Source organism: Neofelis nebulosa, chromosome X (assembly GCF_028018385.1).
Source record: "Neofelis nebulosa isolate mNeoNeb1 chromosome X, mNeoNeb1.pri, whole genome shotgun sequence".
Lineage (NCBI taxonomy): Eukaryota > Metazoa > Chordata > Mammalia > Carnivora > Felidae > Neofelis > Neofelis nebulosa.
The window spans coordinates 109,743,585-109,766,805 of record NC_080800.1 but is presented as its reverse complement, the minus strand read 5'-3'; the positions used below and the strand labels follow the sequence as shown (position 1 = coordinate 109,766,805).

Below are 23,221 nucleotides of genomic sequence, written 5' to 3'. Positions count from 1 at the left end.
TACTAGCTTTCTACATTTTTTCTATGCATATTTTAAAGAAGACATGAGCTCAGATTATATTCGTGGTTAAATATCCTGTTTTAACATACCCCTGTCCTAGGCTTCGTATAATGACTATACATTCTGAACCAAATACTTTCTGAACGTGTCAGAAAGAAAAGCAATTCAAAGTAGCTTTTAAGCAAGAAAGGAAACTTATGGCATGTTCCCAAGAAATCCTGTGGTAGTCCTTAGTTTCACATCTAGTATTCTTTTTCATTCTACCTCTCAGCGTTGCCTTCTCTTGTTCACTGAGTCTTGGCTGTTTCCAGACACAGAAGGGCCTTCTCCATGTGGCAAGAGGAGACAGTTACCAGTGCTTCCCCCTTGTCTACAGTGCAACAACAAAAGCTTAGACTCAAGGGATCCAATTGTCCCCACATGGCTTATGCACATCACCTTCACGGACCTTGGTGGAGAGAGGCAATGGGTTACCATGAATGACAGAGTCAGCAGTTGTCCATGGCACTCTCTTCCTAGTCTGCTCAGCACTCACACCATCATTGAAATGTGCATGCCAGTCTCCCTCCTTTTCCTAGGAATCTTTGTGGAAACAAACCCCTGGCTGGAATCACAAACACACTGTCTTTCCAGCTGAAAATAACCAAAAGAAAATCAAGTTGATGTTTCCAGTGACATCTGTGGAGTGGAGGGACTTCTTTCCCCAGCTGTGAAATTCATTTTGTGAAGTCTTTAGCAAGAATAAAAATCAAATTTTATATTTTTTCACCTTTTGTTAGTCACAGACACATTCACTCCCTTTTCTGCATTTTTAAGTCAGCTCTTCGAGTGGTTCTGAAACCCTATAAAAACTTAAACCCTCTACGTTCAGTTGGTCATACATATGGCATCAGATGCCACTTGTGATCTGAATGTCATCTGCATTCCCAGCTAGGTGTGCCTCTTGAGCTGCCTAAATGTATAACCAATTATCTACTTCAGTCTCGCTTGAACTCACTCTCTACCATCATAAAACACTTTTTCACCTTCCGTCTCTGGGACCATAATTTGGACTCACTAAATTCCACATCCTAATGACTTGTAGCACCAAGCTATCCATCCAAAGGGGATATTAACTGCTCTTGCAGCATGCTTTATGCTTCGCCACTGCCTTACCCTGGTTGATGCCCATCATTTGTTTCTACGATTTCATCTCTATATTTTTTATCACCCCACCACTGGTCAGCATCCCATGTATTTCATGCTAAAAGCAGACACAAATGTGAAATGCTTAAACAGATTATTAGGAAACCATTCACTGGAAGTGACTTTAGTGGCTTAAATAAGTAGGAATTTAATTATTTTAATTATTTTTTTTATGTAACAAGTATATCTTGAGCTGTCAAAATTTCTACTTAAGGCTTCCTCGAAACTTGAGTATGGAATTAATGATTGAAACTAAATATCAGCACCTGGGTGGCTCAGTTGGTTGAGTGTCCAGCTCTTGATTTGGGCTTAAGTCATGATCTCTCAGTTGGTGGGATCAAACCCCATATAGGACTCTGCACTGACAGCACGGAGCCTGTTTGGGATTCTCTTCCTCTCTATCTGCCCCTCCCCTGTGTGCGCACATGCTCTCTCTCTCTGAAAATAAATAAAAAAGCCAAAACCCAAAAAACTATCAGTCATCTTTTCATGTAACAAAAAGTTTTATTGCATGCAACCACAACTACAGAGTCCCATCACAGCAAGCGTGTTGGTGGTAAATTCACTCCTTGTGTAGCAGCTCCAGATCATTAAGAATCGATGCTTTTAGGGTATTCCATTTTATTCTGCCATCCTGAACTGGTTAGCTTTCCAATTCCTAAAATTACTTTTCTTGGGGGCACCTGGTTGGCTCACTCAGGGTATGTGACTCTTGATCTCAGTGTTGTGAGTTCTAGCCCCACATAGGGCATAGAGCTTACTTAAAAAACTAAATACAAATAAAAATTAAAAAAATAAAATTACTTTTCTTTTCCCAGCCTTTGGACTTAAACCTCATGGTATTCCATAACCAGTAGTCATGGGCTTTCAACTGCAAGTAACAAAACAACTACAGTTACTTAAAATAAATATGATAGTTATTGCAGTGGCTGAATGACATCTTCAAGGAACCATGTTTTTAAGACATCTTTTCACTATTCAGTTCTGGTTATATTTCATCTTCATACTTGTTGTTTACTGGAACTAGTAAGGCTTCTTTATTGCATTGTTTATCTTCATACTGGTGTCCTATGAGATAAGAAGTCTTCCTTATTCTAGCTGTCATATTTGTATTCAGTTTGTGAAAAGGGAAGGAGTGAATGTTGAGTGGCAAAACTGGTCTTTCCAGCCATTCTCTTTTTTTATCAGGTACACAGACTCAGTAGACTCTTGCTGCTATCTGTTGACAGCTATGTAAAATGTCCTCGACACTCCGGGAGAGGGATTGGAAAGGGAAATGTTGTGGATGAGGGTTGGGTCAGCCAACTTAACAACATTTGCCATGTGGAAGTAATATATCACAGAATTCCCATAACTGGCAAGGTATTAAGCTATGTTTACAATGACCTGATTTTATAGATCTGTGTCCAGTATGGTAGCTAATTATAGCTATAGCCACTTTAGCTATTAAAATTAAATACAGTGAAAAATCCAAGACCTCAGTTTCATTAGCCACATTCAGGTATTTGATAGCTACATGTGGCTGGTGGCTACCATAGTAGACAGCACAGATACAGTACATTTCCATCTCCGCAGAAAGCTCTATTTGCACAGTGCTGTGCTAGGTGAAATAGAGTCAGTGAAGGAACAGGGTTAGTTCCTGGTTTTCAGAGTTGGTCAGAGGTGCAGTAGGGACCAGGTACTTGGGTTTCTAATGTTCAGATTATTATTCTTTTAAGTAGATAGCCTGGCTTTGTATACATTTGTATTTTTTCTTAATATTGCTTCTTGTTTTCAAACAATTATATCTATATTTTGTCGTTCTTTTATGCTATAGTGTAAGTGAGAAGCTGAAAATGCCAACATGGATATCCTGTGGTGTTTTCCTTTGTAATGCATTTAGCCACTTAACATTACAATATAGCAAGGGTCTAAATGACCTTAAAGAAGTCAGTTGAGAGTAGGTAAGAATTGTAAAAGATTTCATTCTGTTTTACTTTCTGTGGTAGCTGCAAGGCATTGCCCCTTTAAGAAACCATATGGTAAAATCAGGAGCTTCTGAGGCTTAAATGAGTGAATGAAGAATAGCTAGAGGCGCAAAATGTGGCATATCCTTTACAAAGCTTTTTAGATCCTCAGCCTGGAGGTGGGCTGGAGGAGAAAAGTCCAGAAGCCAAGATGTTGTAAGAGTAACAAAGAGGAGACAGGTTGGTATCACCTAGATTCTATGTAATAGCTACAAAGAGATGGAAACACCTGGTTTCAAGCATGTGTAAATAGTCTTGGGTGATAGAGGGGGACAAAAGAAAAGCCATTAGTTAGAAAAATAGGGAATATTAGAAGTAATTAAGAGTAGCCATACATTTCATTTTTTTTTTGGTGGGGGGAGGTCATCATTTACTGGGATATTCCGGAAATAGTAGATGAAAACTATGCAACTGATAATAAGTATATAAGAGCACATTATCTGCTTTATTGCTTTCTTGATTTCTTAATGTAAATTAAGTTGGTTTGCCTGTACTGCCTCAATAAGCCATCATTAATCGCCTTGTGGCTGTAGCCAGAGTTGAAAGTTGGCATCTGAGAAGAGTACACATCTCTCTCTGGTAACAGACCTTCGTTTCAAACTCCCTTTTTGTAATCAGAAAACCACACGCTGAAAATCAGATACTTGGCAGCAGCCCACTCTAGTGCGTTAGCAAGGAAATACCTGGTGTTCTTGAGTGTGTTAGCCTCATTTTTTTTTTTTTTTCATACCGGAGAAATGCAGCTTTTCCCATAACTCATTTCCCTGGTCCCTTCAGTCTCTGTGCATGTTTTTCACACCTTCAGCCAGGAAGTAAGTAACCATCATAAGCATCTCTAGGTTGAGAAGATAGTGGTTCTCCTTCTAGATACGTGCTTTGTTTTTACATACCCAGAAGACATAAGTGGAAATCTCTTGTGTCTTGGAAAAATACCACACAGGTGATCAGTTGGTGAATCTGGGTTTAGGTCTTAGTAAGGAGGATGTGTGTTTCAACAGCATATATTACTGATATTTTAAGAACGTTAGGGAATTTGTGTTCTTGAGCAAGTTATTTATCTATATAGGTTTATTTTCCTCATTTGGAAATGAGCTTGGACAAATTTTCTGATTCTGTGTGGGAAATATCCCTTCCCCTCAGTGTTTGGAAATTGTTAAAGATGCTACCTCTCAGCACAGATTGAAAAAATACACTGGAAATTGCTGAAAACAACTGTAGTAGAAAACGCCCAATGCAACTCATGGTTTCTTTCAATGAAAAAATTTCAAGTTCTAGAGGAAAGTCTCATGAATGCTGACCTTTGTAAGGAAGCACTGAGCAAATCAATGTATTATTGATTGGTCTGCTGTCACAAATTTATTTTTCTTTCCTTCGTTCGGTCTCGGTACCTTGTGTGGTGAATGACACGTCTAGCAAACACCTGCACAGTTATGCAGCATCTCCTCAGAGAAATAAGCCTAGGTGGTTCCCCAAATTCCAGAGGTGTTTTCCTCATTGAGCTGAAATAAGTATACTCTAAAGAAAAGAAAGCAACTGCTCCACTGAGGTATTAGCCACTGTACTAGGGTAGGTAGACTCTGTTACGTGTGCTCTCATGTATCTAGTCAAATGCATGGAAAAGTAAAACTCTATAAAAGTACAATTATTAAAATAGGGACATAAACACCAATCAGATTCAGACCCCTTTCAGTGACTTCTAAGTCAGCCCCAAAATAAGAGCTCTTTTAACAATTGCCCTATGCCTTCCAAATCCAACCCATTGTTTCACCCCGTGAATTAATTGCTTGACTTAACATTTGTCAAATGGGCATGTTGAATACCTGCCCCCAGATATCACCAGAACAACTTGTCAAGAAAAAACCAGCTGAGTTTATTGCTCACCACTGTAATGGAGAATTTCATGTTCACCGAGTTTAATTATATTTTAGAAGAAGGGAAAGGCTTGGATATTGAGACTTTGAAGTCTGTCCTGATGGGAGTGGGGGACTTGAGGAGGGTTGGGTATAGGTGGGCATGGCAAAACGGATTTGGATGCAAGAGGTTCAGAAAGTCTTAGGGCATAAACTGTGAGTTGATGTTTTCTATTGAAGAGTTGCTGGAATGAACAGTGAAGCTATTTGCAACTTATATCTTCCTGCACAAGATTCTTTTAAAATAGTACAGTCTTATTGATGAAAATAGTGGAATAGTAGACCCTTGTTAATGTAGACAGTAATCTGTGTGGGGTACATGATTTTGGTTCTCAATGCCTACATACTGGAGGAATACACGTCTCCTGCAACACTCCAGGTGCTTATATATTTTAAAGTTCACAGAGATAAGAAGCAAGAATTGAGGGAAGAAGGATACTATTAGGTTGAGAGAATGTTGGACAAATTCATGGAGGGCAGTAACATTTGAGCTAAGCACTGATCATCGGTTATAAGTTCAGAGAGGTCTTTCACGCTAAAGGCTACTGCTGCTTGGCTACTCATGGCTTCTTTTCTTCTGTAAGAGTTCATTCAGAGCATGTATAGGTGTTGGCGAGGATGAGGAGAAAAAGGGACACTCCTGCATTGTTGGTGGGAATGCAAACTGGTGCAGCCACTGGAATACAGTATGGAGGTTCCTCAAAAAGTTAAAAACAGAACTCCCCTATGATTCAGCAATTGCACTATTGGGTACTTACCTAAAGAATACAAGAACACTAATTCAAAGGGATACACGCACCCCTAAGTTTATAGCAGAATTATTTACATTATTTACAATAGCCAAATTATGGAAGTAACCCAACTGTCTATCAGTAATCAATAGATGAATGGATAAAGAAGAGGTGATGCATGTATATATAACGGAATACTATTCAGCCATAAAAAAGAATGAAATCTTGTCCTTTGCAGTGATGTGGATAGAGCTACAGAGTCTAATGCTAAGCAAAATAAGTCAGCCAGAGAACGACAAATGCCCTATGATTTCACTCATATGTGGAATTTAAGAGACAAAACAAATGAGCAAAGAGAAAAAGAGAGACAAACCAAGAAACAGACTCTTAACTGTAGAGAACAAACTGATGGTTACCAGAGGGGAAGGGGTCAGGGGGATGGGTTCAATAGGTGATGGGGAAGCAGGGAGTGCACTTGATGAGCACCAGCTGATGTACGGAAGTGTTAAATCACTATATCACCCACCCGAAACTAATAAAACACTGTATGTTAAACTGGAATTAAAATAAAAACTGAAAAAAAAACAGTTCATCCGGTGGAAGTAAAGACTCCCATTTTGCCATAGTTCTGTTGGGGAGAAAATGGAAGCATAGTCATTGGATGAGGTTCGGCACCCTATTTTTGAAGGTCCTGGGCTCTCTGAAGCTAGGTGGCATGATTCCTTGTCTATGCTTTTTTTATAAATATAGCTCAGAACATGGAGCAAAGCTGCTTAGCTCTCTGCTTTCTTTACTTTGAGGATGGCCTCCATTAGCACCACATCAGTAGGGAAATGAGGGAAGGGTGATGTGGTTTGTTGAATTCTTAGAGACTGTTCGAGGGTACAAGTCCAGAGCAGCTGCTCATTTTCTTATTTGTGCACTGTGAGCTCCTTTTCCTTCCAAGATGACCAAGCTGATTGCAGAGTCTGTTTTTGTGAGACAGTGGGGTAGGGGCCCCAGAAACTGGAGCTGTGTGGCTCCAGATGACTGGAAGCACTACTTTTTTTTTTATTTTGGACAGCTCTCTCTTTATCAGTTTCTCTCTTTCTTTCCCTCTCTTCTCTCTCTCTCTCTCTCTCTTTCTTTCACACACACACACACACACACACACACACACACACACTTTTTTTTTAAGGCAACAAGGAGGAAACAATTCTGGTATACAGAATGAGGAAGAACTTAAGTAGGGGGATGAAGGAGAATCACTTTTTTAGGGGTTAGAGGTATGACTTGGGTTTTGGGAATCCACTCTTAAGGATATATCAGAATAAGTTAAAAAAAATAAGGAACGAATTCAGTCCACTTTGTATTTCTCCTGTTGAGGGAACTAATCTTCCAGATAAGACAGATTGTGTTTTGAAGGCATTGTGAGGGATTTTCATTCCAGCACTTATGGCATTTAATGCATTTTCAAGTTCATTTTTCCTGCATAAGTGGCTGTGTCAAATTCCCTCACAGCTCTTTCTAGGCTTTATTGTGTCACATGTATCCTTAAGTGAGCTGAAGATGCTTAGAATCACTGTCCTCCTTACCTTGGAATGGAAAATGCTGTAGCTCCCCCTTGTGTCGTGTGAGGCCAGAAACACCTCTGATGAAGCCACAGCAGCAGAAGCCTCTTCATTAGTTTTAGAAGTGTCTCCTCAAAGCTTTTGGGGGGATGGTAACATTACTATACAGGAAAGTACCAGGGGATAGAGCTAATCTTTTTGTGATTCTCCCTTATTTCCTACCCTCCTACAGTGTATCCAGTAGCCTCTTTCTTGCAGGGTCACATTTTTCTGACAAACACTTCCTTTGGGATAATTTTCCTCATGAGGTTGTAGTGTTGTTGTATTCCACTTAGTACATCAAATCTTGTACCATTTCCTCTCCAAATAGAGGGAGTAGAACTTGATTCCACTGTTGCCTCCTCTTGCCCTGTCATGGGGGCCACTTCATCCTGTGTCATGTGCTTTCAGTTTGAGTCAGGCACCGGTTTCTTTGGCCCCCACCACCTCCAGGGGAAACATGCCAAGTTTTCCCAGGTGTCTCACACCCTCATATGTGAGCCTGGACTTTAACATTTTGGTTTCTCAGTAAGAATGCAGCCAAGGGTGTGAGATGCAATCACATGTCTCTGTTGGAAACAACTCCCCAGTCTTAGGCCCCACCACAAACTTGACTCGGATGCAAGGGTAGGGGGAAATGCCACAGTGCTCCCTATTAATGCATTTCCTTAGTTCAAATTAGCTTTGATGATTATTGAAATTCTTCACATGCATAGCAATTCTTGTATAATGTGGTTCTTGGTACTGATTTTGCACCTTTGCCAATATAGCAAGACAAGAAGAAAAGGTTTCATTTTATAGATTGTTTTTAAAACTTTTTTTAATGTTTATTTTTGAGAGACAGAGAGAGCAAGCAAGTGGGGTAGGGGCAGAGAGCGAGGGAGACCCAGAATCCGAAGCAGGCTCCAGGCTCTGAGCTGTCAGCACAGAGCCCTATGTGGGGCTTGAGCCTGTGAAATGCGAGATCATGACCTGAGCCCAAGTTGGATGCTTACCGACTGAGTCAACCAGGTGCCCCTTATAGATTGTTTTTAAAATTATATAAGTAAAAGGTCCTGATTGTTAAAAAGGTTTCCACAGTTTTGCAGTTATATCTATAGGACAAAACTTTAATAGAATTGCTTCATTAAAATGTGTGTGTGCATTTTATTTTTATCTTAAATTTTTATTTAAATTCCAGTTAGTTAACATACAGTGTAATATGAGTTTCAGCTGTACGATATAGTGATTCACCACTTCCATACATCACCTGGTGCTCATCACAACAAGTGCACTCCTTAACGTGTGTATGCATTTTATTTTTTTATTCTTTTTTCCCCCTTTTTTAAAAAGTAATCTCTGTGTCCAATGTGGGGCTCAGATTCACGACCCTGAGATCAAGAGTCACATACTCCACCAACTGAGCCAACAGGTGCCCCTGTGTGTATGTATTTTAAACGTGATAGATAGATAGATAGATAGATAGTAGTCTTTACCTGTGCAGTATCCTGTCTGCCTTAACCTGCTCTTCATGTCCAGGTCAACTTGCTGTTCAGGTAACAGTTCCATCTAATTTCATTTCACCCCTTCTTGCACAGTCAGTCCTTAGTTTAAAACTTTGGACACTGTTGTCTTGAGGAAAGTTAGAATTTTGGGGGCCCAATCCTTAAAGGACTCCTACTTGTCCAACTTTATGAGTCCCCTTGGCAAAGGAAAGTTTCACTGCACACAGATTGAGAACAAACTCACTGTTCCCTGCTGCCTGTTAACTTTGTGATCAGGTCACAGAAGCAGCAGCACAAGGTAGCACAGGCTAAGTGATGAGTCTTAACAAAGAGTGAACGCTTTGTGAATTCTGAGGTAGGAAAAAATCAGGCCTGGAAATCTTCTGAACGAAGTGAGACTCAGACAGGGTCTTAAAAGGAAGGGTAGAACTGAGACAAAAAGGCAAGACAATTATGAGGGAATTCCAGGCAGAGAGAAAATGCTACAAGCCTCTGAGGTGGCAGAAAACACAAGGACCCTTCGGTAACACTGACTCTTCTTATCTTACTTAATACGCTTCCCCTTGTGCTGCCATTTTTTATATATTTGTCTCCCAATGGATCTGAAGTCAAGGATATTTTATTGCTTCATCTTTGGATCTTGGCCATAGTTGACTAGGTATCAACAAATATTTTGGCTAATAAGTGAATAATCAAGTGAATGCAGTACTTCGCAGAAAGGATACAAAACACTAGGAGGGTTGCAGTAGGAGAAAAGGAATTAATTTCCAGAAAGCCTCATTTATCATAATTTCAATGTAACAAGCATGCACTTTCTCATGAGAGACCACACTTTCTTGATGAAATCATATTTAACTTATGGAAAATAATCTGCATTCTGTTTTCCTAATCAACTATGTCTTATTAATAGCACTGACATAATCATTCTAAAAGAATGGAAAACAAACAAAAAAATATGCTCTGCCAGAGCTGTCTCTCAGAAAAGGTTCAAAGCCTAAATAGTTCATGGGAACAATTTGTTAGTCTGGAGAATTCTTCCCATTTTGGTCAGGGCCTCCTATGGAGAGATTTATGTGCAGTATATGTCAAGAGGCAAAATAATGGCATTTCTCTGCTTTACAATGACTCGGACATTGGCTGAGTGCAGAAATGCACCTTTAAACGAGAGAAAGAAGCAGAGTCTGCCCTGATCCAATCATTTCGAAAAGCCATGCGCACTGAAGCTGGGACCAAACATAATGACAGGATTTAATTGCTAACTCTTTAGAGGCAACACGCCTCTTGATGTGTTGACCTTTAACCCAGACTTGGGAGAGTGAAAAAGAGAGGGGATGGGTGCCCTTCCCCCTACCCCCCCCCAGTCTGATTGTGCATGCCTCTAACCCTGTCCACATACCCCTAACACGCAGCTCCCCCCACTTACCCATTAGTTACTTCCCACTTTGGGGCCAGGTTGGGAATAAACAGAACAGAAAGGAAGGCAGGAGGAGAATAGAAGAAGGAAGTCTACAAGCAGTTGACAGCTGCTTAGAAGCAGGGGGCAGGATTACAGCTACTGAAATGAGAGCTGAACTCCTGGCCCCCTAATGCATTTGCCCCACCCTGCAATATTTCATGCTATTAGGCCTTTCTATTCTTCTGTTTTCTGTCTCTATTTACGCTCTCTGGGCCATATTTGTAATTACTCCCTTCTCTACACCTTTGGCTCCCTTACTTCTTTTACGTGGTTATTTATGAATGGCAGAATCGCAAGGAAAGTTAAATATAAGGTTCTGCCTATTACGCATCTGCACCATGGCAGCTGGGCTGCTAAATAGAGCCGGAGAAAACCACAAATCTGCTGATCGGCCTCAGTGTAAATTTGTGACCACTAGCCATAATTTGGCCCTTTGTGCTGCTTTTGCAAGGGTTCTGGTCCATTTGCTCTCCTGCTCTTTTACAAAACTTGCACACCTTCTTTCTCTTCAAATCTCTTAACTGTTCTCCAACCACACTGGTCTGCTCTCTGTTTCTAACATGCCAAGGACACTCCCACGTGAGGGCCTTTTAACTTACTCTTCCTCCTGCCTGGAGCATCCTGCATCTATCTGTCTGCTCGCTCAATTCCTTCAAGACCCTGCTACATAATGTCATCGTCTTTAGTCAGGCCTTCCCAGGCCACTCTATAGAAGGCAGTAAGCACATCCCTATCACCACTGGCACACCCTGGTCCCCCTAACTTTATGTTTTCTTTACCAGTTACAACCATCTGCTAGAGTATGTATTTCTGGTGTGCACATTTTCTGTCTTCCTGCTAGAGGAAGTCTTTTATGAGACCATGGGTATTTTCCTCCTTTTCATTCTTCCATACCTAGAGCTTAACATAGTGCTTGCTAGTATGCCATACATATTTAAGGATTGAATGGATGGATGAATGCCAGTTGGGTTTTGAGAATCCCCTCTTCCCATTTGCCAAAACCAACATATTCACCTACTCCCCATACAGTATTTTTTGTATGGTGACCGTAGTTTCCAAGCCCAGATTTGATGCACATCATTTTTGGGAAATCCAATGTGATGATTAAGTATATCCTACTTAGAATCATAGTCTCATAGAATGGAGTCCTCAAAGGAATCTTAGATGATCACTTTCCAGTTAGTTGAATGGGACCTGATAGTGGAATTGGCTTATCCAAGGTCACTAAGCTATGTTGAGTTTAAAATAAATGTGAGTTGAAGTTGTTTGGCTTTTTAGAGCTCTTGCTTGGGATTATCAGAGATACCCAGAAATTATTGGAAACCTCCATGGTAATTATCTGGCTCTGTCTTTTCTATTTACTGCACACAGAGACTAGCACACTACCTCATGGGTCCTTCATTTCTTTCCAGTGAGGCTTGCTAGGGTAACTGAGCAGGATTTCTCACCATGTGCTAGGTATGGCTTTGTTCTTTCACTCCACATGTTTTCAGATGTAAGAAGTTGTGAAATGCAGTGCTATTTAAAACTTACCACCTGTGCCAAACCACCGTCTGCACCTTGACCTCCACCTATTCAGTGAAATAAACACATACTTGAGTTTATATAGATGGTCACAAGTATATAATAAGATGTCGGTGGAAAAGATCTGACAATAGAGATGTAACTTTCTTGCAGTCATGAGCCCAAAGGGCCTTCTAGGGTTTATTCTTCTGCCTCCAGGTTGTAATACCTCCAAATTTTCTCCGTTTGTAATGAATGCCTTGGGAATGAGAAATGCGTATTCATATTTGAAGGGTGCGTTCTCATTGGCTTTCAAGTGTTTCTTGCTCTTGAAATAATGAAAGTATGAATGGTAGTAAATACAAATACATGATATAGAGAATAAATACTCCAAAAGCCTCACAAGTCCTCATAAAGTTTTCTTAATACAAAATTATTAACTGGGCTTCTGGGTTCCTTGGACTTGCAGGCATTTTTCCCAAGGGCCAATTTCTTTGAGGCGGGGCTTGGGAAATCTCACTCCAGAAGATCCTCTCTTTTACTAAACAATGCTCCCACCCTGACTTTGTGTCAAGCTCTAGAAAATGGCAGTGGAAGGATATTTTCCCAGGTCCTTTTCCCCATTGGAAGCAAGGCCCTTTTCAACTGTGATGTTTACACAATGATGACATTTACAGTCCATATTGCTTAGGTACAGTGAATACTCACATCCTTTGTGTCCCTGAGAGCACTGGCCACAATACACAGCACTGGGAACACACTCAGTAAATCACAATCTGCAGTGTAGAGCAGATGCTCAGCAAATACTCAGTGACCAAGAAGATCAATGTAAAGTGAATTAGTGAATTAACAAGGAAGCACACGTTTGTACCAGGAGTTTTTTAACCTTATGGTCAACTTCTTGACACCATAGGTCATGCCTCCAAATCTGACCAGAACAGAGCAGCTTTATGAATTTTCTATCTGTGCTTTGAGATCAGCTAGTCTGGTGTGTTGTGCTAGTAGGTGACCAAACAAGTTGAATGGACTGAGTTTGTGGATAAAACAAGAGAAAAACACTTCGGCTTCATAACTTTTGAATGGTGTTGGAGTATCAATACTGCTGAAGCCTAGTTTAGTCCACATAGAATAGTCACATAGCGGGGCGCCTGGGTGGCGCAGTCGGTTAAGCGTCCGACTTCAGCCAGGTCACGATCTCGCAGTCCGTGAGTTCGAGCCCCGCGTCAGGCTCTGGGCTGATGGCTCAGAGCCTGGAGCCTGTTTCCGATTCTGTGTCTCCCTCTCTCTCTGCCCCTCCCCCGTTCATGCTATGTCTCTCTCTGTCCCAAAAATAAATAAAAAACGTTGAGAAAAAAAAAAAAAGAATAGTCACATAGTGCTCTTCAGTAGAGTCTTAGAAAATGGATACATTTTAGTGAAAATCTTCTAAAAATAAGCAATCAAAGAAGCCCTAAAAGCCTTTGACTGACAAGGCAGAATCAAGAAAAGGATTGAAACTTAAGATGTGCTAGCCAGGAAAATGAGTGGTGGTTAGACTCTTTAGCTGCATGTCAGCAAGATGGCTCCTAATCTTTACTTTCCATGCTCAGGGGGCTCAACGAAGTCTCCTTTAGTCTCCTGGAATGAAACATAAGCACGTTGAACTAGGAAGAAGGAATGATGCAGGGACACACCAGTTTGGAAATACATGTCTCTTAACTGTGCTCTTGAAGTCAGAGGGTTGAAATGCCATCAGGGTTTTATATTATCTCAGCTACCCTTAGAACAGACAACAGTTTTTGATAAATACAGATCAGCTGGGATTGCAAAACTTTTGAATGCAGCCTGGAAGTCGTTCTGGGATTGTAGGTTCTCTCAAGTGGTTGAACTAGGAACAATGAAAACTTTGTCTTTCTTTCTTTCTTTCTTTCTTTCTTTCTTTCTTTCTTTCTTTCTTTTTGTGGAGAGGAGATAGTTTAAACTCTTACTTAGCATCTACAGTAGGATAGTGAACTATAAATAATCCAGACAACTTGAGTCTGCTGCTGTGCTTGAATGTTTTTATGGTCCCATTTCCACTGTGATAAATACGATCATTCTCTCACTTGGATGCGTATGCACTTTTGTGTATGGATAGGTGCAATCTCCACTGAACAGAGGTTGATAGATAAAGAATTGATAAAACAAGAATCTCATTAACTTATGCTCCACCAATTTTGAGTTTTTGATAATTTGGATAGGGACCAAGCAAAAGTTTCCTTTAGTATTATCCATAACAACAGTGTATACTGAGCAAGTAAATAACATCGATAAGATTCAGGAAGAGTATTTAACTATGTAGGAGAAAACATAGCTTCCCATTAATTTTGGACACATGCTTTCTGATGCAAATATCTGTAGTGCTAAGTGCTAACCTAACCTATTCATTAATTTGGATTGGTTTCCTATAGAGTTATTCAGAAATTTTTAATTTTGAGTGATTAAGTACATCTGATCCTTCCTCACTGGTTTCGAGTTACAGGGACCTAGCTCACATTATGTGGACCCCGTGGTCAAAGCTAGCTGTAGGAACCTCTCTAGCCTACATACAATGGGCAGGAAATTTTTAGACTTAACTTTTGTCAGTGAGCCCAATACTGTAGAGTGTTGATTGTGGTGTTAGTCGAATGCTAGTTACTAATAGAACTTCTTTGGAGTCACTAGTGTGTATTGTGGAGGGCTAAGCATGGAAGAAGCAGGTGGGGGTGGGAGGAAAAGCACACTGATCTCTGATACCTCATAACCTAAGGTCTCCACTTGGCCTAATGGAAAATATTTGTCAGGAGAATCACTAAACCTTGTATTTTTTTTAGCATATTTTATGCTGTGGTCAATACCAGTGGGCATATACTGATTAGGAGGATCCATTCAGTTTTAGAGAGCAGTGTTCATTACCAACAGATGATGTCTTGGTTGTTAGCTGCACTATATCTGAAGTCCATTTTAATGCCATCTTAGAACATTTAGGGTTTGGGGGAATGGTTTCTTCACTTAGTACTCAAGAATTTGTCCTTGCCTTGAACACAAGCTCATAAGCTTAGTGAATGTTTACATAGGATGTTCGAGACATTTTTGGAAAGCTGGGACATTTGGCTGTATTTTTTGACCGTTTGTAGTTGATACAGGATGACCAGCAGAATTATCCATAGTGGGGCTTTTTTAATTGGCATTTTCCTGTCTTATTTTAGAGCACTTGGTGGTAGGTTAAGTTTTCGGTTCTACTGTAGCTTCTTCCATGGAGGTTGTGGAGATCTTTGTGCACCGTCCTGGTGTTGTTCCTCACAACCCAATGGGAACGTCTCTTTCCTTACATCAGTGATTTGCTGTCCGACTGCCGCCTTTTACTTACCTTCTGCTAGGGTGATGTTAGGGACCCTACAGAGTACTGAGCAGAATCTCCAGGGATATTTGGCTTGTTGCAAAGCAGACAGTATGTGCTTAGAAGTGTTAATATGTAAAGAATTGGGGTTATAGATTTATAACTTTGTGAAGCTAATTAAAAGGAGCTAAGATGCTTTCATGAGTGATGTGTTTGCAAAACCTCAGAACTTGTTTGGGGAGTTCTTGGACTGAAGTTCAAAATGGATGGCTGTGAAGTTCTCAAGCCAAAAATGACCTGAGTCAGGTAAACTTGGTACACTTAATTTGTTGAAATACCTATCTCATTTGTGGTTTAGTAGGCAAGGCACCTGGGGAGTAGAGAAATGGGATTATTTCAAAAATTAAACCAATTTAGCTTGTGTGAAATGCATGGCAGGCATTTCATGTCAGTTGCAAGAGGTGATTAATTGGAGGAGAGTGTGGAAGCAATTCTAGCCAATCAGAAGGACAGTGTTAGACGGTGATTATAAAAATGGTTACTTTACAGTCTTAATTTCCATGTAGTCTGGAACACAAACAGATCTCACAATCACTTGTCCAGGTCCTGTATTTAACCCTGGATGAAAATGCCTTGTATCTGTCCATGGATGGCTAGATAAGTCCTAAAGGTGTTCAGATAGTATTTTGTGGAAAAGAGCATATAAGACCGAAAGCCTACTAGAAGTTGTTGCATGTGATTTTTCCATTGCCTGTATTGGCGACCCAGTTATACTGCAGGGTCTCATGACAGTTCTCCTCAGCGCAGCTGACCTAGAGAATCTACTGGTGATTCCACTTTAGACAGGGAATATGAACAAAATTGCAGGTATGAGGAAAACAGGACTAATGACGCAGAAGATGGTGTTGTTTAGTGCATAATTCACCCATGTTGAGCATTACCACTTTTTCTCTAGGCCATATGATGACGCATTAAGAAATAGAAGTAAAAAATGTTAATTGGGACTTAGTAAGAAATTTATGTGTGTTAATAACAGACCCTTAATGCTGACTTGGTTTTACCCTTGGTATAATGGCCAAAAGGGCACCAGACTATTGGTTTCTTAACTTTTTTAGCCTGGGGCATTCTTCACTCTGTATGGATTATACCAACCTTGAAACTTGAGGCATACGTCCAAAATAACAGTGAAACCAACACTGGAGCCAATGGGGAGCCAATGGGAAACTTTCCATTCATCGTATCCTGTTTCTTGGAAATTGTTTATACTACCTGCATTTGTTTGTTCAATAGTAAAGCATAGTAAACACAGTCTTGAACTTGGTCTCAGTCATTGTTTTAACCACCTTCCAAAATTGTAATGAATTTTTTATGTTCTTGTTCAGCATGGCTTTGAATTTTCAATTACCCCACACTTACCAGAAGAATCAGGACTGCTTAGAGTATACCAGGTCATCTTGGCTTGTTGGGGCTGGACATATTTGCTTTAAGCAGTGATAGGTTAGACCCTCCCACATGGGATATAATGTGTGGACTTCACATTATGCCATGTGAAAGAAAGGAGCATAACTGGATTTGGAAAGAGGTAGATTGACTTACATTTAGTGGCCTGTGTATGAAGTCCTCTAGATTTCTGGACATTAAGAGCTATTCATCTATTATTGGTTTGAAGGCCGCCTAGTGCCTCCACTCTCTTATTCACTTATTATGGTTGCCCTGTGGGGTCATTCTATGACAGGAGGATTAGCACATTATATGCATACACTTGAGACACTGTTCATTATGCTCTTCAGCTATTTACTGAAAGTCTTCCAAGTGTTTAATGATTTCAGTTTAAGTGGGGAAATTAATCAGAATGGAATCTAGTATTGTAGTGTAAAGATTTAGCGTATGGGAGTAGAATTTGAGTTCTATCCAAGCATTTTCTCTGATAGCTTAAATGATTTTTCTTGATTTTTTTTTCCAGTAACTGCCTTGCCGTGGAAATCAAGATTCTTCCCTCATGGTAAATAAATAGCTGGACATCCAGAACCTGAAGAGGCTCTAGTATAAAACCAACACTAGAAATAGGGCCATCCTTATAGAGAACTAAAGAATCATTGCTTTGGTGTTGTCTTCGGAAGTGAGCTTGCAAAACAAATTGGAACTTCAAGATTGTCAATAATTAAAGATACCTGTATTTTATCTGTAAAGTATGGCTACTCTAATGGCACACGGTTTTGTCCATATATGGAGCAAGAATATGGGGATGTCTAAGCCCAAAGAAGCATACATTGGAAAAGTGGAAAGAAAGAAGAATATTAGACTGCTGGTCTATTTCAGCACTGGAGAATATACAACTTTTCAACTAACTAATAATATTAAAAATGTGGTAGTTAGATCCTATGGAGGAAAACAAAATCACCTGCATTTAACTTTCCAAAATAATAGCTTCTTGTTTATTGAAGGATTATCTTCTGCAGATGCTGAAGAGTTGAAGGTGTTCTTGGATGGATTCCATCAAAATAATCAACCATCCATGAAACCTGTTAAGGATGAAGGGATCTTTGCCAGCACAACAACACAGAAGGAAATCAACAAAAGTTCATCTCACGAAATATGTAATAAGTCAAGTAGTGGATCTTTAGAGACAGGAGAAGGACATGGAACAGCTGACCTTCAGCAGAAGCCTTTGTGTGCATCAAAGTCATCAACACTTACTTGCAATGATTTACCAGAAAATGGACAGGAGAAGGAAAAAAGAACGTTATCATCTGGTTCAGGGATGGGTGGGAAATTCCTGCAGAAGAATAGCTCTGTAAGAGATAAGAAATCCAAGACAAATTCCTTGAGGTATGTAAGCCACAATAGGAAGAAAAAATTGAGGTTAAAAAATAAGAAGAAATTAGCATTTGAACACTTATTCAAGACCGATTCTACTGGAAACCTTTACCTTCAGGGTGTTAGTGTTCTTCAGGTGCTTTGTGAGAAAATATATTCGGCATTTCTGTTGGAAGCAAAGTATAGTGCAGATAAGCCAGAGTGGGACAGACTCAAGATGACCCTTGACTTGTACCCAGAGAAACTCTTGCAAGGCCTCCCCAATTTGGGAAACACCTGTTACATGAACGCAGTTTTACAGTCCTTATTTTCGATTCCGTCATTTGCTGATGATTTATTCAGTAAGGATTCCCCATGGGGTAAAATTCCCCTTGATGCTCTTAGCATATGTTTAGCACAGCTGTTTGTTTTGAAAGATATTTATAACATAAAAATCAAGGAGAGGTTACTTGTGAACCTTAAAAAAACCATATCATCAGTTGCAGAGATTTTCTCTGACAACGTACAAAATGATGCTCATGAGTTTTTAGGTCACTGTTTAGATCAGATGAAAGAGAGCATGGGGAAATTAAACACCATATGGAAGGCTAAAATTGAATCTGAAGAGGAGAATCCAGCTCAACAGATCTTTCCTGGAAGTGCTGCCACTGAAGTGCTCATTTGTCCTGTCATCAGTAATTTTGAGTTTGAGTTGCTGCGCTCTATTACTTGTCAAGCCTGTGGTCATGTTGTTCTCAAGACCGAAGTGAATAATTATCTCTCCATCAACCTTCCACAAGGAACGAAATCACTTCCTTTGTCTATTCAGTCTGCTTTTGATCTCTTCTTCGGAGCGGAAGAGCTTGAGTATAAATGTGGGAAATGTAAGCATAAGAGTTCTGTTGCAGTGCACAAATTTAGTAGGCTACCCAGGGTTCTTATTGTTCATCTGAAACGTTATACCTTTGACGAGTTTTGGTCGCTAAGGAAGGATGACCAGGAAGTCGTTATTTCCACACATTTAGATATATCATCTCATTGCAATGAAACTACCAAGCCACCTCCTCCTATGAGCAAGAATGTGCTTACTAGGGATTTCCAAATCCTAAAAGTCTTTCACAGCATAAAATTTGGAAACTTCTTTCTATCAACACCTTCAACAAAGCCAACCTCGGCATCCAATGATTCTCTGATTCCACACATTGGACCAGACAAAGAGTCTGAACCACAAAAAAGCCAGATTATCTGTGAAGGATCAAATGGAGAACAGAAAGAAGACCTGGGAAAATGTCCTAAACTGAATATAACTGAGTCTGAATTAGTAAACTTAGGAAATGGAGCAGTCACTGAAAAAGACCTATTAGCTGCTGGCTTGATGACGGATCTTGAAGCAACGTCCCTTTCTCAGATCCAGAAAGATGAAGGTAAACCCACCAGTGGTCCAGACAGGTGTCTTGCCGAAGTTTATCTTCAAGAAATGTTTGAAAATCTAAAACAAAAGAAATATGAGACAACTAATACGCTTGTAGATTTCAAGAGTGGCACTGAGACTATTAAAGATACTTATAAACGTGAAAAAAAAGGAATTCCAAAAGAATTCCAAAAACTGACTAAACAGACCCAGCAGGATGAATGGATGAAAATCTATGAACAAGCCCTGCAGCAGGCACTGCTTGGAACCCTCTTGAAGACACGTACCCACTGGTATGCAAAGAACCTCAGAAAACCTGCAGAATTACGTCTCCAGGAGGCCAAAGCAAATTCCCTAGGGGCATTGGGTTCCAATAAAAACCCTGGAAAAAAAGAATGTTTAAATAAGGAGAAGTCAGAAACTGAAGCCACAAAACCAAAAAGAAGTGGTAAGATGAGTGATCTCGATTCCTATCGGCTCATTGGTGTTGTCAGCCATCTTGGGAAGACCCCAAATTCAGGCCATTATATCAGCGATGCCTATGACTTTGAGAGGCAAGTGTGGTTCACTTACAATGATCTACATGTATTGAGTATCGAAGAAGATCTCATGCAGGAGGCTAGGCTTTGCACCGGGTACATCTTCTTTTACATGCACAATGATATTTTTGAAGAGCTGTTGAAAAGGAAAGAGAACTTCCAGTCTCGTAACATAAAGGCAGGGAAGACCCCTCGGGAGAAGTAAGTGGAACAGGCTCCTGGTTGCACACATCTGCCTGACTACCTCATTGGTTACCACTTCCTCTATGGAAGGAAAACTCCACTCTAGCCAAAGATGAAGAGGCAGATGGCATCCAGGGTCAGAATTTAAGCAGAAACACTTGGGGAAAATCTCTATTCTAACCCTAATACAGATAGGTCAATCCCACAGTTCAGCTGATAAGTATTCCTTTCTATTAGACTAGAATTGTGTTCTCCATATTCTGGTGCAGTGGATTTTAAGTGCAGTCTTTAAATCAGCAGCATCAGGATCATGGAGAAACTTTTGAGAAATGCAAATTCTTGGGTCCCACCACATAAATGCTAATTCAGCAAGTCTGATGGGGGGTGTCAGGGTTGTTGGGGGTAGGGAACAGCAATTTGATGGAGATTCCATCAGATGCTTGAGAAATTTAGAGGACTACAGTAGTGTGTTAGGTATCTTGGTGGACTTTGCTGTTGTATATTTAGTTACATTTCTAAAGGAGTTTGATTACAGTTTTTGTTTCTTATATTCACATATGCCATTCCTTCAGAAACTTACTAAAAACAAAAAACACACACAGAGAAATCACTCTTCTGCCGATCATACTCAGTGATGTGACTTAAAAAAAAAAAGTTTCTGGAGTCCTGACCAAAAACAAAACAAAACAAAAAAACACACAAAAAAAAACACAAAACAAAACAAAAAAAACAATTGCTGAGGTTTTGGCAATAAAAAAAAATAGTTACTATGGTCCTGTCAATAAATAGTAAATGAATCTGGTAATTTATGAATCATCTTGGGCATATGCAAATGAGACTATAACACCAGGTCAAGTCTCCAAATTGTTTGCTAGACTCCTCCTTTTGCTCAGTATCAAAAGGGTTATATACTCTCAAGCTTAAGGATGGAGAATTTTTTTGCCCTCAAGAAATTGACCCACTTTTCCTATTTGCTAGCCAGCTGTTCTTGGTGTCATTTTAGTCTTCTCCAAGAGGCGCTTGATTTGCCTCAAAGGAACATTGATTTGCCAGAACTTTATCTGAAGCCTTGAACAATCCTCTGCATTCAATATTATAAGACTAATTCCAGATTTCTTTTATTCCTCCATATCTTATAGCAATGGTGACCTTATTCCTTCAAGGAATAAACACACAATGCACACTTTAGAGTGGACCTATAGGATTTGAAAGTGTTACTTGTCACTGATTTTGTATAACGTTATAAAACTTAAAACTATTTGAGGTGCCTTTGAGGCAGGTACAGTAACACCTTGTACCTTTGTTAGGAACAAATTACACTAAAAGGCTTTCTGACATCACATGAAGGGACTGAATTTTTGGTTCCACCTTTACCAACATGGGTGTCCCTCCTTGTTTCTAGGGGATGGGCTCGGTGTGGCTATATTAATCCAACAGCTTGTTGGTACTTTAAATCCCAGAGGCCTTTAAAGAGGTGAGTTGGAGTGTAGTGGTGTGGGGAAGTTAGAAAATGCCCTTTAAGGGGAAAACCAGATTCGAAAGTTGGGGAATTCTATTGCTCACAGCACAGTGCATCTAGAAGGAGGTCTGAATGAGACTTGGAGATTGCAAGGTAGATGGAGGCAGTTTGTTTATTCAAGTTGTGTAGTAAGTACTTCAGCAGCTGTGGTGGTTGAAGGATAAGGCTGGAGTTACCTTTAGAGGAGGGGAGGGACAGTTTGGTCTCACAATTCCAGGCTTTTGACCTCTCTAGAATAGTTAAGTGTGAGCTCAGTTACATAGGCATCGAAGCAGGAGTTTTGGTAGGAGTGAGAGAAAAGTTAATTTGTTTTGAAAGGAGAATGAAGATGCCAGTAGCTTTGAGATCTAGAAATGTCTGGTGTGGAGTATAGAGTATTATAATCCTGAATATGCTGCTCTTCAGCATGGAGCACTTCCAAAATGCAGGGTAAACTAAAAGGGGAAGAAGATGGTTGGGATATCCAGGATGGGGAGGGTCTGTCCTCCTAGACAGATGGCTTGGGTGGAACCCTTCATTGCCCTGTGAGGAAAAATTTGAGGTGCACAGTGAGCAGCTGCATACCATCTGTGTGTTACACTGTTATTTAAATAAAAGATTAAAATAATTCTTAAGTGACTCAGTGGCTGTTATTTATTAATGGATTTTAATTAACTCTCTAATTTACACATCAGATTTCTAAGTAATCAATGGATACAAAAACTTTCTTTGACAGTGTATTAGTTTTCTATTGCTCCTGGAACAAATTACCACAAACCTAATGGCGTACAACAACACGACCTTATTATCTTACGGTTCTGGAGGTCAGGAGCCCAAGATGGGTATCACTGGGCTCAAATCAAGATGCTGACAGGGCTACAGTCCTTCTGGATGCTCTGAAGGGACAGTCTGTTTCCTCGTCTTTCCCAGCTGCTGGGGGCTTCCCCACATTCTTTGACTCATGGCTTCAGCCAGTGATGTGCCAGCGATGTGAGGCTGAATCCCCATACTGCCATCTCTGACTCTTCCCTCCACTGCCTTCCTCTTCCACTTTTAAGAGTTATGGTGAGACTAGGCACGACCAGATAATCGAGGACAATCCCCTACCTTAAGGTCGGCTGATTAGCAACCTTAATTTCCACTTGTTTTGTAATAATAGATTGACCGGTTCCAGGAGTCAGGATATGAACATCTTTGTGGGACCTTTACTCTTCCTACTAATAGTAAAGTTAGTGGAAAACTATTTTGTCACAGCAACAAAAGAAGCAGACTGATTTAGGACTCAAACACTTGGGAAATGCTTTTGGTCACTCCACCAGGTAAAGAACCCAAAGCACCTAAGGTTTTGGCTGAGGCCGAGGGAAACTTGGTAACTGAGGAACTAACACCTTGAGACCAATTACATAAACAAGGGCTACGGTGGCTTTGCACATTTTCTTTATTATATGTATGTGTCTATTTGTCTCTACTCACCATTCCCTTTTTCTTTATCTTGCTTCATCTATTTTATGCCCAAGTTACTGGAGATAAACTTTACAGTTTAGGTAATAGAATATTCGATGGGTGCCTGACTTTGAGGAATAATGAATGAAG

General features: G+C 40.1%; 1 protein-coding gene across 1 annotated transcript in view; it reads left to right on the top strand.

Annotated features, from left to right (window-relative positions):
* USP26 (ubiquitin specific peptidase 26) overlaps window positions 1–22,267 on the top strand; it is a 53,842-nt gene extending 31,575 nt beyond the window's left edge. The window contains exon 4 of the mRNA XM_058713227.1: window positions 17,165–22,267. Within this exon, the coding sequence (XP_058569210.1) occupies window positions 17,393–20,152 (2,760 nt within the window). The 5' untranslated portion in view covers window positions 17,165–17,392 and the 3' untranslated portion in view covers window positions 20,153–22,267. The remainder of the gene's footprint in view (window positions 1–17,164) is intronic.
* Window positions 22,268–23,221: the final 954 nt, after the last annotated feature.